The 18,445-nt window shown below is 39.0% G+C and overlaps 1 protein-coding gene across 5 annotated transcripts in view; it reads left to right on the top strand.

The window, feature by feature from the left end:
• EPC1 (enhancer of polycomb 1) overlaps positions 1 to 18,445 on the top strand; it is a 93,805-nt gene that overhangs the window by 18,743 nt on the left and 56,617 nt on the right. Inside the window, exon 1 of one of the 5 annotated variants that reach the window (XM_060659019.3) lies at positions 6,228 to 6,898. The exons of 1 other annotated variant lie outside the window; for it this stretch is intronic. In XM_060659019.3, the coding sequence (XP_060515002.1) occupies positions 6,746 to 6,898 (153 nt within the window). In that variant the 5' untranslated portion in view covers positions 6,228 to 6,745. Of the gene's footprint in view, positions 1 to 6,227; positions 6,899 to 16,186; positions 16,209 to 18,445 lie in introns of those variants that run through there. 3 more of the 5 variants (XM_060659015.3, XM_060659017.3, XM_078450294.2) reach the window with 3 other exon arrangements.

Genomic DNA, 18,445 nt, shown 5'->3' with positions numbered 1-18,445 from the left:
TCGATGTTGGTATCTCTCCGGCTCTGTTCTCCATGCCCTTCTCCTACTCCATGAATCATTCTTCACACCTATAATCTCAGTCCTTGCGGTTGAAATCGTCACTTTCCCTTCCCTACTCCGGAAGAGAGGAGAAACTGGATTTAGAGTATTTATCTAACTAATCGGCACAACAGTTGCTCAACGTATCATAAAGAATACAGTGAAAGTAAAACTTTAATTTCACTAATACTAACTTATTAGATGATAGAGAAGATAATTCTGTGCCCCACGTTTCAAAAGGAGAATGATTTCCTGCCTTGAGTCATAAAAGCAATAATAGCAACTCAAAAAGTCTCTCTCTCTTGAAAGCCCTCTTCTCAATCTTTTTTGTTGTTTACCACCCACTAATAAATTTGATATAAGCCTTCCAATATGAATTTCTACTTCATGAACAGTTTTTCTCTTTTCTCCAAGTTTCATTTCTTCACCCTATGTACCATTTATACCATACTGATTTGTTTATGTTGCTTAGTAAAACTAAAGCTCAACTATAGTATGTTTTATGTGCTCAGACTGTAAGACACCTAAAAGGTTACTACATTCCCTTTCCCTCCCTCCCTTTTCCTCCTCCTCTCCCAGCCCGCTCCTCTCTTCTCTCCTAACTTGCTCATTTTTATGTCTTTGCTCCTTACAACCTTGGACTAACACCTGGGCTGTACACAGTAGTCTGTCAGTGAGTTCCACTCATTGCATTAAATGAGTTAACACTAATTTAACAAAATTCAGTTTAGATAAATACTACCAAATATGATATATATGTTTTAGTTCTTCAATTTCCTTGTTTTCTAAGGCGGACTTTTATTCTTCTGGCAAATTAATTGTTGGAATGTGTGACATTCCTCTAAAGTACTAAATTGTTATTCAAGTTTCAAATGATTTCCTGTTTATAACTCCCACTTATGCATCCAACTGCATCCAGTAGTCTAGTGTTATCCTCACTAAAATAATGCCACAGAAGTCTCATCAACTGCCTACTAGGACTGGGGAAGAAAAGCTCAGATCATGTGTGGGACCTGGGAATTAAGGAAGCCCAGTCCTCAAAATGGTTAAACTTACCTAATCACCTTTTTTCTTTCCAGAGAAAATTTAGACCATTTTGGCAAAATCCTTGCTGGGTTCATAATAGATTTTCTACAAATTTAGGATTTTATATTTCACAACAAGATGTATTATTTTTTTAATTTTCAAATTTCAATACTGCTGGCACCATTTTGCGAATTTTTAAAAATATTCTAATTCATTCTCAGGCCCAATTTGTTTGAGTTGTGTTTCTTTTTCTTTTCTTTTTTTTTTTTTTTCCAGTTAAAATTTGTATTGGAGATAAAGGTAAACTGAAATAACTTTGAGTCCATCCTGCTACAGTTTGCTAAGATTAATATTTTCCCTTTATTCTTTTAAGGTAGAGATAGATTATTTCTGGATATATTCTGAATATTTTATCAAATATAGATCTTAAATATTCCATACAGAATTCCATGTATAAATCAACTCTGTAGAAGAATCAGTTCAGATATTATTTCTTTGACACCCTATTAAATACATTACAAAACAATTGCAATATTTACTTTCCAATATTTCCTTGAGGGGGAAAAACACATCATGAAAGCATTTCCAGTTTTTATTTTCCTAAATGTTATGTTGGAAGAATTATTTGATGCCATTGCTTTATATAGCTTATCGTGAAAATAAGAAGCAGAAAGTTAGGAAAAATAACTTTAAGTGAAAATTTAGTGCTTTTGCACAATGCTCCCTTATAGCCCTATATCATTTTCTCATGTTGAGATCATTATTATGCATTCACACATTTTAAAGAAAGTAATTTCACTTTTTCTCAGTTAAATGTAAAAGCAATATCTCACTTTATTATTAACTCTATGAGGCTATAGGGATCATGCAGATCATTGTTCTGCAGCACAAACTGCTTTACCTAGTTCTTAGTAAATATCCAATCAATATTTGTTGAATGCTTGAAGGAATGAAGAATCTAGACTCCTGCTAGCAAAACTGGCATCATGGTTTTTTAAATCTTATTGTTTAATCAAAGAGAGTGTAACTTCTTTGCATCACCATCCATTCTTGCCCTCTTTCCTTCCTGCCTCAGAAGACAATTCTAACATTAATCAATTTATACGATTCTTTGTTTTCAGTGTACAAACATGCCCACATCTCTCCCACTTTCAAAAACAACACAATCTGTGACCCAAATAGCTACCCCTTTGTCTCTGCCTCTCCTCCCTTCATTGCCAAGCCTCTTGAAAGGGAAGGCTACATTCAACATCTCTTTTTTCTGACTTGTAGTTCACTCCATGCTTCACTTTATAACCTGGATATGGGGGCTTCACTCTGGAATCAGACACTAGGGATTTCAATCTCAGCGTTGCCCATCACCAGCTTTGTGACCATAGGCAGTTTCTGCAACCTTTATAACAGGACAGATCTCATAGGACTCTCATGAAAATTAAATGAGATAATACATTTAAAATGTACTTCCGCATTGCCTGGCACATAGTAAATGGTAGGTATTATTCTTACTGATTGGAAGTGTAATGGGAGTTCAGAGATGAGAAAGAATGGTGCAGACTTAAGAATTATTTTGAATTCACATAACCACTCACTCATTCTTCATATTAGGAAATTAGAACCCAGAGAGATTAAGTAGTCACAATTTCGTGGAGGGCATGATATTTGATTTGGATTTTGAGGGATAATAACAATAGTTTATAATTACTGAATGTTTACTGTGGGCTAGAGACCATTCTAAATATTTACATGGAATGTTTTATTGAATCTTCAAAACATTCCTGTGAGGTCGTATTTCGCATTTCGTTAGCTAGAAATATACTGTCAGTCAGGGAGAACTGAGAAAAAGGAATGAATAAAAATCTGGAGGCAGGAAAGACATGCTGATTTCTAAAGATGGTTATGAGACATACCAGCCAGAGTGAAGAGCTTGTCTTAGGCAATAATGAGAAACGATGTTGGACAGAGTTAGGCAAAGTTATGAGGCCTTAACAACCATACCAAAAATAAAATTTTTTTTGGCTTTATCTAATGGGCAAAATAAAGGGAAGATATAAATAAGTGACTTGGGGAGGGGAGGATACCCACGGAATGGGGATTTAGGCACACCGGTTGGGTGGCATGAACTATGAAGCCCTGAAGGGCAGTTTGTCCTTCATATACCCAGGAACCTCTACCAGCCACTATTAGTTACCACTAGCCACTAAGAGAGTACCTGCAGCTTCCTGTTAGGTAGGTGGTTAATAACGGTTTCTTGAAGGAATGAATGAATATAATTATGAATTCCCACTTTCAAGTTGGGAAGTGATGAGAGCTGGCACTATGGTTAAGGCAATGGGAATGGAAATAAGGAGACAAATCCTAGATACAGTTTCAAAGAATAAATAATAAGACTTGGGCACATATTAGACATGAACTAAAATTTAGAACCATACTTCAGGTTTATTATATATAGCAAACTGCAGTGTTAGAGCAGTTGCATTTCACACATTCTTCGTTGTGTTTTCAGCAGAATTTCTGTATTTGATGTAAACTGAAATGAAGCACATTTCAGCATGATGATATGAGTAATTATTATTACCATTAAAACTTCTATCTCTTTACTTCCTACTCCTACTCCCTCAACCCAAGAGCTTACCACTTTTACCACACACCTGGTTTGTTTTTGGAGTCTTCTACTGAACTCTGGCCAAATAAACCTCACCTTCACACACCTGGCAGTTGCCTTCTCTCACTGTTTTGTTCATACAGTTGCTTTCTCCCATGAATACCTTTTCTTCTACCAGTTCATTGCCATTACCAGCTGGAATATTAGTCATCTTTCAGAACCAAATCACATGCTATCTTCTCCATGATGTCTGATCAGCCCAGGTGAAACTGACTTTTCCTTCTGAACTCCCATAGCAATGCACTTCACCATACTGCCTAATACTCGTCATTTGGTTTACTGGGTATTCCCTTATCAGAATCTTACTTGTATTCCCTGCATTTAAGCCTGAACCTTTATTTCTGCACTCCTGGCCCTTAGGAGAGAGGGAACTGAATTGAGTATGAAGCTTGAGACTCCGGTCTTTGGGTCCTTGAGAACCCAGTAGGACCTGGGAGTCAGAAATCCAGGTCATTGAGCTGGATGGAGAGTCGCTGCAAAAAGAAAATGTCACTCAGCAGGCATATTATCTGCGAAAAGGCAACCTTAATTTGTAAGCATATCTCTGAACCTGCCATGGAGGATGATTCTAGAATTTCTAGAGAACAAGGAACTGATTTGTACAGTATCCATAAGGGATGTAGAAAATGTTATCCATAAGCTGTTATTTTCATGAAGTTTAAAAATATATATATTTGTTTCCGTGGTGGTTCATTCATAACTTAAGATCCTATTTTGTTCTATAAAGTCTGTAAAGACTTTGTGCTATGAAGTCTTCTATAAAATCAATGGAATTCTACTTGTGGGATTTTTAGAAATCTAATATTGTAGGTTGCAGAGGACTACTAGACTAATATTGAGCCAGAACTCTTAAACTTGGCTAAATAGGTGTCTATTTCACAGTGTGGTTGGCAATTCTGGAGGCTCCCAGAATATGATACGGGCTCTCGTGGCTAATTCTTTGCACATGCTGCTTCTCTTGCCTAATATACTTTTCATTTTTTTTTTTTTTTTTGGCAAGGTTAACTCATACTTATCCTACACAATTTTGACTCAGATATCATCTCCCCCAAAAAAACCTTCCCTGAATGCTTTCATTAGAGCACTGCCTATGGATTGGGTGCCACTCCTGCCTGTTCCCACAATAGCCTGTGCTTTCATTATAACACTTACTTCAGGTGTGGCAGTTTTCATCTACAGGTCCTTCTGCTCGAGCTCTGAGCTCTGCCAGTGATAAGTCATCAGCAGCATACTTAGAAGGCCACGAGGGCTCATAAATGTTTGCTCATTGAATAAATGCACAGTATTAGTATAGAAAATGTGGATGAAAGTCCCTCTGCCTCCCAGAGGTAAGTTGTCAGTATGAGAATTTTAGGGTAATTTTTGAGAACTGGAGTCTGTGTGTTCCTTTTCTTCTCCCCACCTGGTAGAGTGTAGCTAAACCAGCCTGGAAGATAGCAGTTTCCTATGTGCCTTAAGCAAGTTAACAGTTCCCGTCCAACCCAGTATTTAAGAATTGTGATTATTTTTACTGTGTAGCCCCCAGGGAGAAAAGCAGACTTATAAAACATTTTTCTATCTCAGTGAACTTTTGAAATTTTGCTGCCAAACCTACTAAACCCACCCTAACAGTCTTTCTGGTTTTTGTTTAATATGCCACCGGAAAGAGCTCTCTGGATACCTAGTTTCATGTATAATATAAACCAAAAATTAATATATCAGTTCTTCCCCTTTTTTTCTGTTTTGATTTGGCAGGAGCACTACAGGCTTTATATGATTCAATCTTATAAAGTTTTTCAGAGAACAAATGATAAGTGTGAACCCATGACTATGTTATAGAAGCAGCTTTTTCCTTCAGTGCAAACAAAATCATGAGCTACATATAATGAATTGGCTGTGCAATCCTGAAGTAGGTCGTTTAAAAAAATTTTTTTTCCCTTAAGGTCATAGTGCCCGATAAGAACTCCTTTTGCTTCAATTACAATAAAAGTGTGAATATGGGTACATAAAATGCAAGACTAAAAAAAGACCTATTTTGGAGCGGAGAAGGATGCGTACCGTTTATACTGAGTTCAGTGGATGGGAACTGACCAAAGATTTGCTGCGGAGCCTGTCAAATATTATAATCCAGAATTTCATTAAATGCAAAAATAATCGCTGGTAAAAGTTCACCCAAAGTATTATTTTGCCCCTAATTTCGTTTGTATTTTTGTTTTAAAGACCTAAAAAGCCGCGATAACTAAGACATGCATTCACCCACTGAATTTGCCATCGGTGCGCAGCGCCGTCTGGAGCGCCCCTCCTAACCCCCACCGAGGGCGGCTTTGGCCCCCCCAGAGTCGCCCCCGCCCCTTGCGCTGGCCGCTGGCGGGGGTGACAGGTGCCGAGCCCGCCCACCCCCGAGTAATAGCACCACCCCGCAATTCTCCCGCCGTTGCCTTTCGCTAAGCCGGCTTGCGGCTGGGTAGTTTGCCTGCACCTTTGCCTGTCAGAAAACGGCGCGGGGAGGGAGCGAGCGTGAGAAAGTGAGCGTGTGCGCTATAGGAAGGAACAGGAGGGTCGAGGCGTCGGCTCCCGGCGTCCGAGCGCCCAGTCTGCCCCGTCCCGCCCGTCCGCCTCCGGGCCTGCGGAGGGTGGGGGCCGCGAGCAGCGAGGCCGGCGGGCGCCGGGGGTTGGCGGGACGCGCGCTCCGTGCCGGCGCCCGGCCTCGAGCCCGCGCTCCCCCCCGCCCCCCCCGCGTGCCCGCGCCGCTGCGCGATGCAGTGTGGGGAATGGCTGGGGTTGGCTGAAGAGCGCACAGTGGAGTTTTAATGTCCGCCATGTTGGCCATGGCGTATTGAAGAGAGCGAGCGAGAGAGGAGCGGAGCGGCACAGCCTCCCACCCTCCCGGCTGGTATTAGTGCCCGGACGGCGGGCTCTGCGCTCCGCCCCTCAAGTCCCCGGCAGCGGTAGGCGAGTGGGGACCGAACCCCCGGTTCTCCATGATCCCGCTGGCCGGGGCCGTTTCCCCAGAGCGGAGAGGTATCTGCTGCGCCTGAGATGAGTAAACTGTCGTTTCGGGCGCGGGCGCTAGACGCCTCGAAGCCGCTGCCGGTTTTCCGCTGTGAGGATCTGCCCGACCTGCACGAATACGCCTCGATAAACCGGGCCGTGCCGCAGATGCCCACCGGAATGGAGAAGGAAGAGGAGTCGGTACGTGTTAACTCCCCTGTCCGACCCAGCGCCAGGCCCCGCTCCCTCTGCTGCCTGCGGCGGCGGCGGAGCAGCATACCCACACAAAATGGCCGCCATCTTCTCTTCGCCGCCGACTCTCAGTCGCCGGCCGGGCCTTTACCCCGCCTCCCCCGGCCTCGACCCCCGGCCGCCGCGGCCCGGCGGGGCCTCCTCTAAGGCCACCCGCCGACCCCGGCCACTTGTACCCGGGTCCCGCGGAGTTCGGGAGCCCGAAAGGCACAAAGGGGTCACGTGACGAAGCTGCCGGCAGCCATTTTGTGGTCTTAGTTCTTGGGTTGGGCCTTGTGCATCCGGAGAGGGGAACGGGCTTGGGTGGCGGTGGGGGTGCGGCGAGCCGGGAGCCGCGGAGGACCCGCCTGCAGCCCTCCCGGCAGGCCGCTGGGTGGCGTTCTAGGGCCACCTCGGCCTTCGCGCGCTGCGGGCGCTGGGGAGCGCAGGTTCCGTGCACAGTGGGGGAATTTCGCTTCCCGATGGCCTGGAAAGGTGGCTGGGCTCTGTGCGGCCCCCACGCGGAGCCTCACTGGGGCATGTAATGTTGACAGCAGGTCTGTGAGGCTTGTAGTCCTTTTACCCCCTGCAACAGAGTGTTGAGAGTACTGCGTGTTTACGCGGATGACTTTTATAGAAGATAAGGTTCATTTTCTGTATCTTTGGGACTTTTGCATTCATTCCTCCCCAATTCTAATTAGTCGAAGGGTAATAAACTACTATCTATCCCTGACTTTTTCTTTGATCTTTGAGACTATGTTGCAGACTTATTTTGGAGTACGTAGCTTTTCTAAAGCCTGTAACTTTATTAATAGATTTTTTTTTTTTTTTTTTTTTAATTAAGTGTAAGTCTGCCTTCTTTCTGGTTTCTCAACATAGGGGAAGAAAAGACCCAATTTAAGAAGATGTTATAGATCTAGATTTCGAAAGAGGGTCCTTACTTATCGATAACCGAACTAAAGTTAAGTGAATTCATTTTACAGAAATCTTCACATTCAGATGTTTTATATCGGGTGGGTTTCAGTATTTAACTATTTACAGCAAATAGACATTTTATCATAGCTATGGCTTTACCTTGTTGTGGAAACTGGGTTGAGACAGGGATAATAGAATCTTCCTCTCATTTCCCCCAGATTCTTGACAGTATAACTTGATGACTTCTAATCCTAAGGAATTGCATACTTTGGTTTTCAGGTACAGCCATTTAAACAGGGTGCAGTGTATTGACAGTTCAAGGAAATCAAGGAGTCGCAAGATTTGTGTGCTACAATTTTGTTGTGGAAAATTGTACTGTAATACTTCTATTTGGTACTGTACGAATTTTAAATGTAGAAATTATGCTCTGTAATGTTGATTTTGAAAATAAAGCTCTTCAAATTGTTTGGGTTATTTAACCTTTTAAAGTAAAATAGTTCTGACAGTTGAATGTTATTTTTGAGAGTAGTGTTTTAAATCTAACTTTACAGATAAGCTAAGTGATAAGTGCATGTAGTAGTTGAGATTGTCTGGTGTAGCACTGACTTTCAGCACTTATCAGACAGAACCTCTCAATTTATTTTACTTGTGTCAACTTTAGAGTAGATTGGTGCCATTTATTTTTTAATAAGTGATTTGTTTTTAAAAATTAAAGTGCTTGTGACTGCAGAATCTTGTCTTTTGGTTTTATTTTTGTTTCTAAGTTTTACAGATCATACTTTCAAGTTGGGGTGTTGGTGTTATACTGCCTTGGAATTTAATTTGTAGTTCTTGTTTTGCAGCCAGGGAAGGTGGGGAGATGCTTTATAAAAGCAAGGTAGCACTACAGTACATGTTAGACATTTAGTTAAGTCTTGCTTCTGAGTATTTTGGACAGTCTCGAGCTACAACCTGAACTCCGAGCTGAACTCAACTAAAGTATCAATGTTTGTTAAATTTTATAGATAATTTTGTTCACGGAAATAATTTTGACATCTTATAGTGCAATGGATATCATTAGTAACATGTGCAGTCTCTCTGAGGAATGTGAGGGATTTTTATTTCCCTTTAAGCTACCTTTTTCCATCATCTGTTTAGAATTTGTTTCAATTTACATCCAGCCAAAACTATGATCAGTGAAGCATAGACATCAAGAATAGATACTGAATTTAATACAAGGATGTAAGCACTACCAAGTAAATTGCTGCTGTACAGTCCTGGTTCATGTTGTCAGTAGTAGTAGGCCATATAAGTCACAATATTGAAAATAGCATGCTACACAATATTGAAAATGTAGGCTAAACATAGAAATAATTGAATTCTGAGTTAACTTTAGAAAAACAAAAATATTTTGATAATTTGTTGAAGCATGATGTACTTGTAAAGGTGAATGGTTAAAACAAACTTTTGCCTTGGACATTGAGGGTCTAGCTAAAAAAAGTATAATGGTATGTTGATCATGAAAGATGGGGCAGATTTAAATGACAGTTTTGTATATACCCCCTGATTAAGAAAGCATTTCATGATCAAAATGTATCTGCAGTATTGTCACGTGAACTGTCTGGTAATTGTTACCATATTTTGTTTCTGTGGTGAAGGACAGACAAATTCTAGGTCTTACCACTGAGAAAATAAAACTTACTAATGTACTCCTATTTAACCAATTTTAATAATATAAGCTGAACACAATTAGGCATGCCTCTTAATTTTTAAGAAACAACTTTAAGCAGAAATTCTCCCCCCACCCCCGTGGCTTTACTCAATTTTAGAATTTAGTTGTTATTTATTAGTGTAGTTGGATTGAAAAATAACTCCAAAAATTGTAATAAATTGAAGAACTTGACTGAGTCTTAGATGTTTAGGGATTAAATGTTTGAATTGGTACACTGTCATACATTGTAGCTTGCTAAGTCAAAAAACAACATTTGATGAAGTCTTGGAGTTGATGAATTACAGAAGTAATTTTCAAATAGGAAGTCAATAGACTGTCAGTTCTAAAATGAGATAAATGAGTCCCTTTGGGTTTAAAAAAGAAAAATTTGGGTAAGTTGAGAGGGCAGATGTTTGCACCATTATAATATTTTAACATTTTTGTTAAGATTATAATCTTAAATTTGAGATCTTAACTTTGAAGTTAGAAATGTTGAAATACTAAGTCTAGTGCCACGGCTTCTCTTTTAATTGAAGGGATAACTTTGCAAGATGTTAGTACTATTGGTGTGTTTTTAATAAAATTGATTTATGTTGGTTAGAATTGGAGCTTTACATTAAAGTATAATTCTGCTAGGAAAGACATTCTGAAAACATTGGTTTTAAAGTGATAATTAATAAATTGGAACTACCTGGTTCCTATAGTGTAACTTTTTCATTGGGATGTCCAGGGTGTTGTGGCTCTATTATGAGTGGAGAGTTAACCTTTCTACTCCTATTACCTAGTCTGATTTGGGTAGAATAGGTGATGTAATTGATACTACCCTACACAGCTACCTTTGAGACTGTTAGAAATAGGGTCTAGCCATTATAATCCAGCACCTTGTTTTAATTGGGTTCTATCTGGACAAAATGGTCTCATACACCTGCCTTTCTCTCCTCTTAGAACTACCATCCATTATTAGGTCCTGTATATAATGTTATTAGATCCAAGTTAAGGACTAGTTATAAAGTGGACGGGTTTTTGTTTGTTTTTAATTAGGGATAAATTAGAAATATGTATATATCTCTGAAATGAGGAAAAATAAATGTTACATTTTCAAAAATTGATAAAAGTCTAGTTTTTCTACTTTGAATGATCAATTTAAATGTTTTCTCATTTTTTGAAATAAACCAAAAATCTTTTTTCCCCTTTAAAATTTTATGAGCTAAGATTTTTTTAGTCCTTGTATTTGGAGCTGTAAAATTAGATTTCTTCCTTCTTTCTTGGAAGTGAAGAAAAATATGTGAAATCTCAGTTACAGTAGAAGCAAAGTTTAATTTTTACAAATAGTTTGAATTAGAAAGGACTCGAGAATTTTTTTTTTTGCATTAAGCAGCCAATAACTAGTCTATTTAAAATGAAAGATAATTGAGAAGCAATAGTAAAATTTAGTTTCCAATTTCTACCTGAAGATATTTTTTTAATTTATTTTTTTAGGTAAGCTATATGGCCAGCATGGGGCTTGAACTCATGACCCTAAGATCAAGACCCACATGCTCTACTGCCTGAGCCAATCAGGTCCCCCCCACCAAGATATTTTTGAGAAATTTCTAAGTTGTAAGGACTGCATGGAAATTATTCTGGAAGTAGTGAATTCCCACGATATGCATATAAAATTTTGTGATGGTATATTTTTCTAGGAGAAAAGTTCATATTTGTCCATCAGTTTCTCAAAGCATTGGTAACAAATTGGAGCAGAAAGCTCAAGATTAAGGGCTACTAACTCTCCTAGAAATTTCAAGTGAAGTCATTTTGGTTTTATTAGACTTATTAGGAGAAGGATAATTCTATCCTTAGCTATAGGCAACTCAGGAAGAGACGACTCTTTTCCACCCCGCCCCCCCTCCTTTCTTTCTTAATTGGCTTAAGGAAGAGACTACTCTTAACTGCAAAAGGAACCTCTTGAAAACTATGGTTCCTAGGTGCCTAAAGAGCTCTTGTTTCGGTGTACTATTTGATATTTAAAATTTTGGATTAATACCATTTGAACTTAGAGTTCATTTTCTTATAAAACAATGGTAATGAAAACTGACAGGCTTACATTATCTATCATGTTTTGTAGAGGCTTTGTGATCTGTAATGGAGTTTGTGCTGAACTACCATTTCTTTCTTTTAATCAACAGTACTTAATTAAAAATACTGTCTAAATGTAAGGTAGCTAAATTTTGTAAACGAGGAATAATCTGTACTCACAGGTTCATGAATTTGTGGGTAGATTAAGTATTAAACCAACAGTCCTAAAAACTAGGTTTTAGTTTTATATTTTGCATACTACTACATCACGGTAGTAAAAACAGATGAGATAGAAAGATTTGGAATCTAATATATATGATTCAGTTTTCCTAAAAAGTTAAGGTTATTTCTTATCAGCGGTTGGTTAAAACAGCAGTTTTAAAGCAAAAGCTAGCATTTAAATGTATATTTATTTGATAGAGAGCACATGTGCATGCTCATGCTCTTGAGCAGGGGAGGGTCAGAGAGAATTTCTAGCAGGCCTGACATTGCCCTGCGCAGAGCCTGATGCAGGGCTCCTATCTACTGACCATGAGATCATGACCTGAGCCAAGATCTCAGTTGGCTTAACCAACTGAGCCACCTAGGCACCCCCAAAAGATAGCATTTTAAAAGTAACACTAATACCATGGGATGAAGACATAGTTTGTAATTCTGCTTCTTAAGATAACCAGCAAGGAAAAGAGAATTTTATATTGTAATTTGGGAGTGAAATGAGTTGTGAGTTTCTAAGTGCAAAGTGGTATGAAAATATGAAATACAAAGACAGGAGTAGAGTATGTCTTTTACTTTTTAAAGTAAATTTTTGAACCCTCAAAGTATGATTTACGTTAGTGTTTTGTAAATTTTTTGTAAGAATATATCAATTTATTGGGAAATCGATGAGAAATGATTCAAATATTTTAAATAAGTTGCTAGAACTACTTTCAATGAGTTGCTTGAAGCTTTGTCGTCTGCAACACATTTGTAAATTTTGGCAGGTCTTGATCAAGTTTATGTAACTTAAAGCCTGCGATTATAGGAAACGATTTTGAGTTATTGAGTGTTTTAAACATAGTGGAGACCCAACTTTAAATATATATGAAGTGAATTTCATCCACCAACCCCAGTGTAGTAGGTAGATGAAAAACAAAAACATGTAGTTAAATCTATTATGACCCATTATTTGAGTTGTAGCTTTGATGAATGGGGATATAATCAGTTCTTTGAAAGGTTTCGGTCAGCTTCTGTTAATGCATGGTGACAAGTTTGCTGAATTTTGTAACAGATTATTAAAGCAGATTTTGGTTGAATTCACTTCAGTATAGAGTTCTGGCTGAAATGACATGGCCTTAGAGTGAATCCAGGGGTAAAGATGATGTGAGATTTAAAACATCCCATCAATGATTTAATAGTTTCAATTTTTTTTATATATTGGGATGAATTATTTTCAGTATTTTAGAACCACAAGTAGCAGTTGTATATTCTCTGAGAAAATGTATTTTGGCTTTTGTGGCTTACTTACATTTACACAATCCCTTGTATTTGGGATTATCCAATATGAATGTGTTAGATATGTTTTTTGTCCTTGTAGCGTTGTATGTAGTTGCAAAAAGTGTGTCTTTAAATTTGGGTAATAATTTGAGAAAGACAATTTTATTTTTATATTTTTAAAAATATTTATCTTTGAGAGAGAGAGAGAGAAGGAGACACAGAATCTGAAACAGGCTCCAGGCTCCAGGCTCTGAGCTGTCAGCACAGAGCCCGACGCAGGGCTCGAACCAACGAACCATGACATCATGACCTGAGCCGAAGTCAGCCACTTAACCAAGCTGCCCAGGCGCCCCAGGAAAACCAATTTTAGACTCAAGGCCTCGTGCAGCTTCCGACAGTTGAGTGTATGCACACCTGCTTCCACTCACCCAGGTTTTCTTAACTGCAAAGTGAAGTAAGGCTATAGTAATTTCCTGTTGTAATGAGTATATTATGGTCTTTTTCCAGAAGTATTTTATGTGTTTACAGAATAGTCATTCCATCTTGAATTAGTTAATAATTTCATTTGCATATTATATAAACATAATTTACATGGAAATGAAGGTAGTCTGGGTGCAGGGATAATTGGTTCCAGTTTAGTCCAGAAAGACTCACAAGTTCTAAAGGATTTAAAGAACATAAACTGGTGCTGTAGTCACAAAGCTTTTATTGTTATGAGAATTTGAAATTAGAGCCAGAATTGTGTAGTTGTGGTTGCAAATTTGTGTTTCACCTGTAAGAGTCTAAAGGGAAACAGAATTTGTGTTTCACCTGTAAGAGTCTAAAGAGAAACAATATAAATATGGCTGTTTTGAAGCCTGAAACAAGAATTTGATCATTATTCTAATACATAGGTGGAGATATTTGAGATGAGGTATGTTGTACACAGACTGAGAAAATGTAGATTAGCCCATTTTCAATCACTTTTGTGGCAAATACTTGTGCATTTGCTTTGAGGCAAGGATTGTTATAGTTCCCATGGTTACAACACTGAACAAACAGGGTTCCTTTTTTCATGGGTCTTACATTCTAGAATATAGGCTGTATTAGGGCAGGAATTTTTGTCTTGCTTTATTTCACTGATGTGTTTTCAGCACCCAAAAGAGTGCCTGGCATGTAGTAAGTGTTCAATATTTGCTTCATTGAATGAATTCTGTAATGGGGAAACACAAAAAAGGCAAATGACAGTAAAAACTATAACTCTTATGTTCCACTCTTAACAGTGGAACAAGTTAATTTCAGATGGAAGGAGGAAGATAGAGTTTCTTGGCATAGATGGTCAAGGAACGTTGGATCTGAACCTGGAATGGTGGGAACGAGCCAACCCTTTGAAAATCTGGGTGAAGAACATTCCAGGCAGAGAGACCCACAGATGCAGAGAATATGAGGTAGGAATAGAAGGCAAATATGACCAGGGCAAAATGAAAAAAGGTCCTCTGAGACTCAGGACCCAACGATAGTCAGGAGTCTATATCTGGTAAGGTATTATAGGCTACTACAAGGAGTTTGGATTGTTCAGAAATGAAGTAAGCCATTAGAGAATTTCAGGCAAAGGAGTGCCATGATCTGAAGTCATGTTTTTCAAGATTATTCTTGCTATCATATGGGAGAATGAGGCATATTGAGCAAGAATGAGAGTTGGTGACTTTAACTAGGGTGGTGGTAGTGGAGATAAAGAGAAATGGATGGATTTGAGGTATATTTTAAAGGTAGAACCAGCAGAAGTTGCTGGTGGATCTGAATGTATTAGATGGAGAGAAAGAATCAAGGATTAACTCTTGATTTTTACCTTGAGCACCTGGATGGTAGGTGATTAGGCCACTTACTGAAATAGGGACAGAGAAGGGAGGATACAGAAAGAATGGATGTGTTTGAAGTGCCTCTTGTCCATATTTAACTGGATATGTAAGAGTGTAGTGAATTAGAACAGTCTGCACTGGAAGTGTATGTAATATTTTAAAGTCATGGGTTGGTGCTATAAATTGGCAAGTCTTTGGGAGATGGCTTTTAAAGCTGTGCCTTGTGGCTCAGCTAAAGGAGGAGCTATTAAAGAAGTAGGAAGAAAATTATCAAAGTGTTTCAAGAAAGGAAATTGGTTAACTGTGTCCACTGAGAAGATGAGTAGGGGAAAGTGATTGTTTAATTTGATTAGATGTGTGCCATTGGCCTATTTTGGTGGAGTAAGTAGGAAGGAAAGCCCGGTGAGGATAGAAGAAATAATGAGAGATAAAAGAATCATGGCAATTGTAGACGATGCTTTGCAATAGTTCTGCTATGAAAAGGAACAGAAAAAACAGGACAGTGGCTGAAGTAGGCTGGGAGATCAACAAATGATTTCTTTTAAAAATGAGTTACATTGGGTGTAAATGTAATTAATTTAAAAAATAATAAAAATGAGTTACAGAGTTTCAGCAGACACAAAGGGAAGGTAGGACATAAATGAGGGAAGCAAAGCTAGTCCTCAGTTTCCCCATCTCTACCCACCTAGTTTCCAGGCTTCGAGCATATGTAGAGGAGATCCCAAATAGACCCTGACTGACAGCCTCCTTGAGTTGGAAGAGAGAAAATTCAGAGTTTGGGGAAGCTTAAGTGGCTTCAGGTCAGGGTATCAGACACGCACAGAGAGCTCCAGAGATTCCCTTGAGGGTGCCTGAAAACTGATCTGAGCCTGTCTGAGGAAACTTTGAAGGCTGAGGCAAAAGCAACTGTAAAGAAGTAGGAGGGACAGTCCTGGGAGCTCACACAGGACTAGGAATGTGTTGTGTTCTCACTAGCCAGAGTGGAAAGACATCCTAATAACATGGGGCATCAGGTAAGATTTCTCAGAAGAGTTACTTCCTTAGTTTTAGGGCCAAATTAGCTCTAAAGACTGTTCAGGATACAGCCTAACAAAGATTAAACACTATTCTCAAAAGGATCAGACTAATTACAGGTAACTTAACTGTGTCCCAGAATAATGCTGAAAAATATTCAAAAGAATACTAAAAGATCCTACAACATAAAACTTAGTGTTTAGCATCCAATAAAAAAATTACCAGGTATGCAAAGAAGCTGGAACATCTAACTAACGACTAAGGAAAAAATACGGAAGACACAGAAGTAACCCAGGTAATAGAATTAGTAGACCAAAATGTTAAAAGAGTCATTATAAATAGTAGACTTAGTGTAATAGTTGGAATGATGTTGTTAAAAAGGATAAAATAATCCTGTCCCCTCTTCCACTGGGGACTTTGTTCCTAAAAACTATTTCCTTAAAACTGTCTCTCCTGGATCAATTTCATAGAGGGGGTTGGTCGCTAATTAGAGCAGAAATACTTCTTCCTCTTTAAAAGTAAGAAAAAAGGCAGATGTGAGAAAAAAAACTCAGTTCAGTTGTTAGAATTGACAGTGGGAGAATGAGGTAATTTATTCTATGATTCTATTTTCTCTGTGAAGTATGAGGTGAGGTCATCACCTCAGAGTGAGGGGGGGTGGGACCTTAAGACAGATGAAGGTATGTGTGGGAAAGCTGACTTACTAGAGAAATGTGGTATGATTGATGGATGAGCTGAGGGCTCAATATTTGTGATCATTTAAAGTGAGACCTGTCAGCTCATTTCAGCAGTTGAATGCAAGCATTAAAATTGAGTTCAAGCACCAAGTAGGTATATGATAGGGGTTTTGGGGGGTTAATGTTTGCCCAACAAGTACAAAGGAAGAAGAGAGGGATGAGAAGATTAGTGAGGTAGATTGTCATGATAGACCATGGAATCTAAACTGGGTGAGCAGGGAAAGGAGATATCAAGAAGCTGATGAATAGTGGAGAAGTGGTAGGAGTCATTGGCATAAAAGGCTTTGTGGGAGGCAACTGCTGGAATAGGTGAAACTAAATCATGAGGGTGGTGGTTAAAAAGTGAGACGCTTGATTTTGGATGTCAGAGGTGGCACAGTTACTAGTGAAGGCAAGAGCTAGAATATAATCACAGGAATGGTGGCTAAGGTGGAACACAGAAAAAGATCAATGTGGGTGAGAAGGTCATGATGGCAGAAGTGTAGTTAGTAGTAGTTGAGAACAAGACTGGAAGCTCTGTGACTCGACCAAGAGAGTGTGTATGACAGCTTTGGGGAGAATGATGTTCTGAATTTCTGAGGGGGTTATGATTTTTGAAAGGAGAACAAAGAAATGGTATGGGATTGGTGGTGGAAAGCAAGGAGGATGAATACTTAACCCACCTCTAAGTAAGTTGGACATGGGAAAATAAATAGCTGCTTCTTAAAAGGGCTATAGGGAGCACTATTTCAGGAAGACACTGCCAGCCTTCAGTCAGGGCAAGAAGTTGAGGGAACAATGAAAGAAATTTGAGAATTTTATGAAGAGGATATCTCTATTCTAGATAACTGAGTGGAAGAGTTTGGGAAAGCAAGGAAGTGTGGAAGATTGGATCACATTAGGTGATGTTGAGGTCAGAGTGATGATAAGAGCCAGGGAAATGCTATTAAGTAAGTTTTGGACTCTGTTGGCAAAGAGGTTTATCCAGCCAACTTCAGATGCACAAACGGTTCAGGATACCTTCCTAGTAGATACTCTGATCTATATGAGCCATTCCTGCAGCTACATATGGTGTGATAGCCTGAAGGATGTGCATCCCCACTAGGTAGAAACTGGCTGCTTGAGGAACTCCAAGGAATATCTATCACTCCTGCTGCAGTTATATACAGGCATACCTCAAAGATACTGTGGGTTCAGTTCCAGGTCTTGCATAGCGTGAATACTGGAACAAGGCGAATCAAATGAATTTTTTGGTTTCCCAGTGCATTTAAAGTTAGGTTTACACTATACTGGAGTCTATTAAGTGTGTAATAAGATGTCAAAAAAAAGTACATACCTTAATTAAAAAATACCTTATTGCTAAAAAACGTTAACTATCATTTGAGCTTTCATTGAGTCATAATCATTGATCACAGATCACCATAACAAATATAATAATGAAAAAATTTTTGAAATATTGAGAATTACCAAACTGTGACACAAAGATAGTAGTAAGCACATGCAGTTGAAAAAATGAGGCCTATACACTTGCTCTGTGCAGAGTTGCCACAAACCTTCAATTTATAAAAAAACACACTACCTGTGAAGCTCAATAAAATGAGGTATGCCTGTAAATATCTTTACAATAAAGGATTTGGGTACAGTATGCTTGTTTCAGGATCCAGCAAGTGGATATTTGAGGTTGTTATTGAGTATCTGAGAACTCTCCTTTCTCTGCGTGGTTCTCCACCGGGACTATACTATTCTCTCATCTTCAGGATATTCTGGAAAATTGTGGAAATGCTTTTGATTGTCACAATTTTGGGGAGATGGTCTT

Source organism: Panthera onca, chromosome B4, assembly GCF_046562875.1.
Source record: "Panthera onca isolate mPanOnc1 chromosome B4, mPanOnc1 haplotype 2, whole genome shotgun sequence".
NCBI lineage: Eukaryota > Metazoa > Chordata > Mammalia > Carnivora > Felidae > Panthera > Panthera onca.
This window is presented reverse-complemented; position numbering and strand designations above follow the sequence as displayed.